General features: G+C 35.8%; 1 protein-coding gene across 1 annotated transcript; it reads right to left on the reverse strand.

Annotated features, from left to right (window-relative positions):
* Positions 1-683: 683 nt before the first annotated feature.
* Positions 684-4,351, reverse strand: LOC112769772 (uncharacterized). The gene is made up of 7 exons (XM_025814241.1): positions 3,354-4,351; positions 2,579-3,296; positions 2,378-2,505; positions 1,948-2,259; positions 1,755-1,851; positions 1,442-1,655; positions 684-715 (listed from the first exon to the last, which is right to left on the reverse strand). The coding sequence occupies exons 1-7, from the start codon at positions 4,349-4,351 to the stop codon at positions 684-686; spliced, it is 2,499 nt and encodes an 832-aa protein (XP_025670026.1).
* Positions 4,352-10,104: the final 5,753 nt, after the last annotated feature.

The following is a 10,104-nucleotide window of genomic DNA, read 5'->3' on the forward strand; positions in this document are numbered from 1 at the left end:
CAGATAGAAAAAGAGAGATTGGGAAGCAGGAATACCAAAACCATCGCACAGCAATTGGAAAATTTTAATAAAACCCCAGGAATTGGGGTGAAGTTGAGAAGGGACAACATTACAAGACCATAACAGATCGGCTTCAAATTTGGTAAAAGGAAGGGTGATACCCAGCTGACCAAAGAAAAAATCATAAGCATAAAAGAAAGGGCGACCATCAACAACCTGAGTTGAAAAGCAGACTCTCTCGTCAGAAGAGGGGGGACAAGTTCATAGTTCTTCTCATCTCCAGAATTACTACAGACACTATGAAGCTGCCTAAGCTGAGCACAAAAATCAGAATCAACCAACGAGACACACATGAGAACCATGGAGTCCACCCAGTCGGCCATACCTGCGGGAACCTGGGAAGGCATCTCTACAACGTTATTTCGGGAAGACATGAGGTCAACTAAATCCTACAAAAGAAAAGAAGAGTGGATTACTAACAAAACATCTCGGATGAGGGGCAAAACAACTCGACAGACAAACAAACAGGAAAGGAAAATCCCAAGACTCAAACCAAAGCCCTTGGGGCATCCCTTGGAGGCAGTAAACAAACAAGGACTTTCAAGTTACTTCTACAGCCTACATCCCGGCACTCATCAAAATAAAATACAGAAAGAAAAACAAAGGAAGAAATTGCAAAGAAGTTACGAAAAGAGCGAAGAAGGGAAACCGTTTCCTGAGTATGAAATTCAAAAATAAAGAAGTTTAAGGGAAACGGGGCAATTAAATGCCAATTAATTAGGGTATTAAACCCTCGCACGTTCCCCAGAACAAAGCGCTAATACAAAAGCACGCGCTTTTTGAGGAAAAACGTTCTACATTCAAAAGCTACTACGAAAGAATCGACAAAAATGCTTGAGTTCGGCTTCAAGAAGGACTGAAGTCAAGGACTTGACCTCGACAAAGAAGACCGAGCTCAAGCAGGGGCACTGTTCATACCCTGGGTCGAGCTATCCGACCCGGAATGATCAATGATAAAGCGACCGACTTCTTCAGGTCGAGCGGACCGACTTCTTCTTAAAGAACTCGGCCGTGTCAATAAAAGAGCCCAGTAAAGGGCCCAAATGGAGGAACACGACCCAAATCCAAAGGCACTTCAAGCCTATAGAGATAAAGGCGGTTCTCTTGAAGATAAGCTGACTTCACTCAAAATAAGATAAGATAAGATAAAGTAACTAACTTATCTTACCCGAAAGGTCAGCCCACATTACTATAAATACACTGGAGCACCCAGGTACCCCCACCCTTCGGTGACAGAGGATCAGCAGCACGTTCAAGTCCAAACAAGTCGGACGTACCAGCTCCGGTCACCATTCACCAGCCGGACACATCGGTTCCGACCAGCACAGAAGATCTCGTCCGAGATCGACCTACAATTTCAGGTAACCCTCGGAACAACTACCAACAGTCACTCTGTTGTCACGTATGCTGGCATAAATTCTTGTATTGGATGAGACATAAACTCCACTATTTTGTGTTTTCAGCCCGTCTTCCTTTGTGATGGTTCTAAACTTGTAACCATTGACGTTGTATGCCCCAAAACGTCTTGCCTGAAGCATGGGACCACATGCCAGCAACTTCATTTCTTTCGAATGTACAGTACTGTCCATTGGAACCTAGCACCATAAATTAGAGTTTGTTCGTATAAAAAATTGGAATTCATAATTTATAATTCTAGGGCACAAATAAGTTGGTTAGGTTAAATTTCTACGAACCTCACGCTTGAACCGGCGAGGAAATTCTGCATGCACAACACGGTCTATCTTAGATTGCGACCTTATTTGATCCCGTAATTTTCGCTTGGTTTCTGACCTAAATGTACTTTACGACATAACAAGAAATTAGTCCAACGACTGAGTGTTTGAAATTGGTTATAATCGTGCTTAATGGTTACGTGTGCATACTTACTCAATAAATGGAGCAACAGCCTCGCAATTGACTAGCACATGACGATGTGCCTGATCTCTTTCCATTGGGGTCAGTACAAAATATGATACAGCCCCTGAAGCTTTTCCAATTTTTGGGAACATAGTACATCCTGTATTATTTGTAACATCAATAGGTCGATCGTCAACTCGTGCTGGTCGGTTGATTCTAGTCTCAATATTATCCAAATATCTGGAGCAGAATGTCAAAATCTCCTCAGATAAATAGCCCTCCGCAATTGAGCCTTCTGCTTGTGCCCTGTTACGCACGTATTGCTTCAATTGTCCTAAGTACCTTTTGCATAAATACGACATAACGCTTAGTATATACGTAACGAATTTGAAAAAAAATGACTTGAATGTGTTTAGTATCAAGCTAACCTTTCTATTGGATACATCCACCGATAATGTACCGGCCACCAAGTTTTATTTCATCAACGAGGTGCACCGTAAGGTGAACCATGACAGTGAAGAAGGATGGAGGAAAAATAATTTCCATCTGACATAGAGTTTTCACAACATGATTCTGAAGGGCACCAAGCTGCATAGGATTTACAGCTTTTCCACAGAGTTCTCAGAAAAAATGAGGACAGATTCGCAATCACATTCGATACCGGACTTGGCAATGCATTCTTTCCCAAAATTGGAAGTAATTGTTCTATTAGAATGTGGCAGTCGTGACTCTTCAACCCATATAACTTGCGCTGCCGGATGTCAACACAACGAGCAATATTGCTCAAGTAACCATATGGAAATACCATGTTCTGTAGAGTCTTCAAGAATACATCCTTCTGTGGATTCGACATTGTGAAGATTGCTGAAGGATATTTACCACCTTCATCCGGCCACAATTCAGGCCTTATGCCCATGCTTTGTAAATCTTTGCGAGCCTTAAGATTATCTTTTGATTTGACACTATCGTTTAAGATAGTGAAGACCACATTGTCACAAATGTTCTTCTCTATATGCATCACGTCAAGGTTATGACGCAACATGTGATCCTTCCAGTACGGGAGTTCAAAGAACACACTCCTCTTTTTCCAATACGAGTCATCTTGATTTGCATCTTCACCAATGCGTCTTCTTTTGGCTGTCAGAGTTAAGTTCTTCCCAAATGATACTTGCATGTTACACTGCTGCCTTAAGACATCTGCTCCAGAATACTTCTTCGGTGGATCTCTGCTTTCAACTTGTCCGTCAAATCTAATCCGGTCTACTCTATATTTATGGCCATAATCCAAGAAGCGGCGATGGCCCGTGTAACACCATTTTAGACTGAATGTTAGTCGCTGAGCCTTAGCATCCACGTTATACGTGGGACAAGCTAACCCACTGTACGTGTTCCACCCAGATAAATTTCCCAACCCTGGAAAATCGCTAATAGTCTACATTAGCGCCGCATGCATCTTGAAAGTGGTCCCCTTATTAGCATCATAAGTTTCAATGCCATCCCAGAGTTGCTTCAACTCATCCACCAGGGGCTCCAAATAAACATCGATGTCGTTACCCGGCATTTTAGGACCGGGAATAATCATAGAGAGTATAAAAGATGCATGTTTCATGCATAGCCAGGGAGGAAGATTGTACGGAATAAGAATCACAGGCCAAATGGAATACGTGGTACTCATATTTCTGAAAAGATTAAAACCGTCACTTGCTAAAGCTAAGCGAACACTGTGAGCATCATTAGAAAAAAAAGTATACTTTGCATCAAAGTCTTTCCATGCTTCAACGTCCCTTGGATGCCTCAAGTACCCATCATTGTTATCTGCCTCTTTATGCCATAACATGTCAGATGAAGTTTTGCTACTCATGAATAACCGTTGCAGTCGTGGTATAAGAGGAAAGTAACGAAGAGTCTTTGCTGGGAGAGGCTTTCCATTTTTTCTGACAGGTATTTTGAGTTTCGTAACGGAACCCTTTCGCGTCTTCTGCTTCCATCGTGAAGTCCCACACTGCTTGCATCTGGTCGCGTCATCATCCTCACCCCGATACAACATGCAATCATTCGGGCATGCATCTACCTTTTTGTACTCAATTCCTAACTTTCGGATAGTTTTCTTGGCTTCATACAAAGTGGACGGGAATTTGGCTTGCTCAAATGTATCCCGCAATAAGTCCAAAATCATCGACATAGCTTTGTCACTCACACCACACATACACTTAATGTGATAAAGCTTCACTAGGAAAGACAATTTTGAGTATTTCGAGCAGCCGGGATATAATTCCTCCGCTCCATCCGCAAGAAGATCGGCAAAATCCTGTGCCTCGTGACTTGGACCATCGTACAAGTACGGCAACTCTATATCATCATCTTCTACAGGATCCGCTGTTGTGGTCTCCTCACTTCCAGGAGGCATTGTGAAGTTAAATGCCTCGTGCACCATTTAAAGATATGGTTTCACCTCGGGTGTAGGTTTCTCAACTATCGGTGTGCAAGTAGAGCTCTCCTCAGCTGGTTTCTCACCATGACGCAACCACAAAGTATAGCCAGCGGGAAAGGGCTTTATCAACAGGTGATCGTACACATCCTCTCTTGTTTGCATAACTTGAAACCCACATTGAGGGCATGGACACTTTATCATGTTATCCGACGATGCATTCGCAAATGCAAAGTCTAGGAACTTATTAAGTCCTAGTCTATATTCTATGCTATCTTGTGGCTTAAGAATCCAGGTTTTGTCCATATCTATTATACAACAAATATATGGTTTAATAATTAATGTGATACAACTTTTTCATCACTAAAATAATGTTACGTATCTTACTATATTCATTCCGCATGATATAAGAAATACGGTTCTAAAAACATAACATGCATGGTAAAATACGTGTGCAACTACGAACATTAAAATTTATACTGAAATGTGCAGTAAAGGTAGAATATAAAACTAATATAGAACAAAAAATATGCCTCATAATCACAATTATAATACGACAATAAAATTTACGCCAATTACTTTTTGGAAAAAATAACAAGATTCATTTTTACATATAATAGTCATTTATATAAGTTCATTCATGGAGTACCTTACGAAAATTTTTTGTCCGTAAAACACTCCTCCTATAAACCTTTTTATAGGAGGGAATTCAAAATTTCTGTATTCTTATTTGCATTCAAGGTTTATTTTTATGTTTTATTTTAGGTATGTTAATAAAAAATGTTAGCATTAGTTTTAATTTTTTTGTATTTTCTAGAGCTAGTTTTTTCTAGCTTTCTTAGAGGGGGGCGAGTAGTGGCCTCGACCCCCCCTCGACATTTAAGAAACTATACTTATATACGAGATATGTATTTTAGGAATAAAAAATATTACATAATTTAATAGTTTTATATGTAATTTTACTATCTTAACAGTTTAGTTCACTAATATTTTTTACTTAACTAACTTAATATCATACCCTCAGGTCTTTGTACCTTTCAAATTAGTTTTTATAAAATAATCTATATTTATTTTTAAAAACATCATTTATTTTTTTATAATACTATATTTAATGTTTATATTATTATATTCAAAATATTTACGTAATTATATTTTGGTAATCACATTATGTACTTTAGATATTATGTCTCTTGTAAAAAATACTCATTTTTCTTCTAAATTTATGTTCTTAAAAGAAAAAATAATATAAAGATATCTTATATATTGTATCTATAAGAGTATTTTTTAAAAACCTTTGAAAGAATTAATTTTTGAATAATAAGATATGTGATAATTTTTAAAAGAAATCCGCTATAAATTATTGGTTTTTTATAATTTTATAATGTACTCTTGATATTGTTATATTTCTTTTATGTAATTATCATATTAAAAATAAAATTGTGAATATATATTGATAAATCTTTTCAAAAACCAACTCTAATAACTATATGTTAACTACTTTTATGGAATGAAAAAATTTATCTAAATTTTGGCCCCTGCATATTAAACTTTCTAGATCCGTTCCTGTATATGGTATTAACTAATTAAAGAGAACATAAAAAGAGATTAAAAATATGAAGTAACTTCTATAATAATAAATTCTTTAATAATATGTATAATAAAAAAAATGCTTTAAAATGATGTAACTCACCAGAAATTTTTTCTGGTGTAAATTACAAATCATCAATAGAGTGACTACTAATTAGTACTCAGCGGAAGAATACATCAAAGCCACAAAAAATGAGTCAAACTATTTTAATTAAGTCTTACAATTTTTATAAACTATAATTAATATTTATAATTGGATAATGAATAAGCTAAATATTAATTCAATATGTCAAATAATAACGATATTCATTAATAAATGACCATTTCTTAAAATTAAATAATCAAGACACCCATTGAGAATATTATTATGACAAACTAATAAGGGAACTAATAAATCCAAGATACTCCAAATAGTACAACATATACACATAACTCATTACGCACTTTATGTTTGTAGGTCAAAGATGCCAAAAAATAGTTTGAAATGTGTATCAAATAAAAGTAAAAGAGTTAGTAAACCAAAAATTAAGTCCAAAAAATTATTCTCTTCATCCAAACATTTCCAAAAAATTTTATCATAAAAAATAATATAAGATAATTATATTCTAAACCAATAATTAAGAAACAGTTTATCTGTAATAACATATATCACGTACAACATACTTAAAAATAAAAAAAAAGAGATCAACAATATAAAAGGTACACAAAACTAATTTATTGTTTTTCCTATATAGAACATGATTAATCAAAAAAATATATGTTAAAACCATCATTAAAATTTTTAGTATAACATATTTATAAACATTAGCTAATCAAATAAAAATTACCTTTAGCATAATCAAACAGACTTATTTTCTTCTTTTATTGTTTGTTTAAGTGTAGTCGGTTGATTAAGAAAAAATTAGATATTTTAAAAATTGAAATTAAACCGATGAACCGGCCGAGATCCGGTCGGGTGAACCGAACTGTGACCTGGCCGGCTTTTTGAAGCAACATCATAAAATCCTCCGTTTCAACCCACAATTAACCCTAATTAGAACCCACTCCAAGAGAAATGAAGAGATGCTACATCTAAAGTTCAGAGCGCCGCCCTCACGCGAAGGTCTCCGCCGAATCTCCTCAAGTGCGTCGCCCTTCACCTACGGCCAGCCATATCCGCGTGCCGCCGCCGTTGGTCCTCAGGTCGCTCCCTTTTCCTCCGTCGCAACCCTCCTTCCCTTCCATTAAGCAGCCATTGTGATCACCGCGAAGCCTCCCTCGCGCACCCAAGCTGTCGCAAGCTCTGTTCGTTTCTCGGTCGGAAGGTGCTCCAATACTGCTACTTGCCTTGGTCACTCGGTGGCTCTGTCTCCCCTCCATGAACGTTGACATTTGGTCGAGCTTCCAGGTATTTTTCTCTATTTATTTAACTGAATATGCATGTTTTTTTTAACTGATTTTTGTTTGTTTATTTAACTCAAAATTCATGCTTTTTTATTTTTAGTTTTAATGTTTATGAAACTCTATTTTAGTTATACGCTAAGTCTGGTTCCTTGTTATACCATGTTTGTAGTTTGGTTTTAATTAAACAAAATAAATAAAGCTATTAGGCTTGTGCACTCAACAATTCCTTACTGATATCTAAATGGATAATATTAGAAAAATTAGTCCATAATAAATAAATTAGTTCACTGTCTCTTAAAATTATTATTATGTTTTGGATGAACGACACATGAAAGCTTAATCAGTGGCTTTCAGTTTTATAATGCTAGAAGCTATGTACGAAGATAAATCATATGATAATGATTATGGTATATGTAATTGATGACTATAAATTTTGATAATACTTCAAAAATCAGCTTAAAATCAAAGTTATAATTTTATACTATGTAAAACTATTTTGATTTGTGAAAATCATTTTGAGTCCCCTACTTAATTTATTGTGTTTTATTTGAGTCCCCTACTTAATCTATTAATGAGATTTTTACTTACTTGAAAAATTAAGAACATCGAAAATTTGAGTTTAAAAATTGGAGAAGAGATTAGTATCTAACACTGAAAATGGTGGTACCTGGATGAATGTGTAGTATGGTGGTACCTGGAAGAGATTAGTATCTAACACTGAAAATGGTGGTACCTGGAGAAGAGATTAGTATCTAACACTGAAACTCACAGAAGACTGGTGTTGGCTCCTAACATTTGAAAAGAAGAAGAGTGGAGATTTTTGAGTTTAGAATTATATGGGATGAAATATGTTATTATATAGATATCTTTATACCTTTAAAATATAACTAATAATCAAATTTGTTTTGAAGATAAGAAAAAAATTCAAATTTGCCATCATTGACCGGATTTACAGTCACTTTTTTAACAGAAGGCATTTATTCAGATACAAATAATTAATTAAAAGGATAAATTAATTATATAAAAGATTAAATTTATTAGAAGTAGAAACGGGCTACTCAAATCAGATAAATTAAAATTTTAAATTTGAAATCAAATTAGGTAGTTAAGTAAACGGAGAAAATCTGATTCAGATGAAGTTATTAGGATTTCAAAAAATTCACCCAATATTTTAGCAGTCACTCTCTCCCGTCTTGTTAACATACTCTGTGCCTCCTTCACCCCAAGCCAGTTTATAAGACTGATTTCGTATAATCTTTTCATGAATACTAAGCTTACTCCTCTGCACAGTAATCATGTCTTCTTAATCATTGAGAAGAAGGCTCTTAAATTTAGTTAAAGGGTTGAAGTGATTCTGAAACAGTGGTTTTTGGCTCTATATTTTCTGCTCAGTCACCTAAGGTTAATGTATTTTATTTCATGTTTCCTTTTGTTCATTCTTATGTATTTAATTCCTGTAGTGTCTATCTTTCTGCACTTCATGCTTAGGTTGATGATGATTTCTCCTATGTAACAGATTTTCTTTTGCTTTTGCATTTGTTTTTTGATTTTGTTTTTGTTGTTCCTGCAACATAGTTCCAAATAACAAAGATAAGCATGTAACTTGGACGTGAAGATGAATTGAATTCAGTTAGCTTTTCCAAGTTCTTTGAAACATCTTAACAAAGTTTTCATTGCATATACTTAGACTCATTATTAAGTATCTCTTACTGTTTTTTATTTTATTTTAGTTATTTGTTTATTTGTGTTGAGTCGGGTATTAGGTAGAGAATCTGAGTCATACTAATAAATTTCTTTAAAATTTACTACTTTATTGAAAATTTGCTGAAATTCTTGTGTGGAAATTTACTACTTTGTTGAAAAATTGCTGAAATTGTTGCTGGAAATAATGAGATTGTTTAATCCTATTAATCCACATGGACCTCAAGAACCTTCTTCTCCTGTACAACCTTCTCTCATTTGCACTATGGGCAACGGTCCCTGTCACTGATGGTTTCGCTAGTACCCTTACATTCATTGCAAGGATGCTGCATTTGCTGAGCAATAGAGGGACCAAGGTGCCTGATAGAAACCTTCATACCAGTTCCTTGGCAACCAGCGCACTTTGTAGAATTCCCAGACTTGTACTCTTTGCTACAAAGTTCAATAACACAAACAACCACACAAACGTAAGAAACCAGTGTACATACAATCAATCACATCATAATAGAGTACCAATAACTTGAAATTTTGATATGATTATACTTACCCATTGCACTTTGAGCAAAGCACATTGCGAGAGAGCGAGAGCTTCTTAGATGTTCTGAGGTATAGGTTTTCAAGCGAGACCTTTAGGGGGTGAACCACATCTTCTACCCTTTTCTGCCTCCTCCCTCTGCTACTACCACCTGTTCAAAGAAGCCATCAACAAATCTCTCAAAACCCAATCAAAATACAAAATTAACACAACCAATAAAAATTTCCCAAAGCTGAAAATACATCTGATTATAACATACCGCCGCCAAAGGGACTCCCACCAAAGAAAGACTGGAATATATCAAATGGGTCGTGGCCGCCATCCATTCCTTCTTTGAGAGCATCCTCACCCTACTGATCATAAATCTCACGCTTTTCAGGATCACTCAGAACCTCATAAGCCTGGGCAAGCTCTTTAAACTGCAACAAACCAATCCAAAATCCATATTAACATCTGCTCCACTCCTCACCTCAACGACACACAAAATTCACAGAACAAATCTATTTCACAAAAGCAAAACAAGAAATCATGTTTGACCACACAACGCATCATC

This window comes from Arachis hypogaea, chromosome 18, assembly GCF_003086295.3.
Source record: "Arachis hypogaea cultivar Tifrunner chromosome 18, arahy.Tifrunner.gnm2.J5K5, whole genome shotgun sequence".
NCBI lineage: Eukaryota > Viridiplantae > Streptophyta > Magnoliopsida > Fabales > Fabaceae > Arachis > Arachis hypogaea.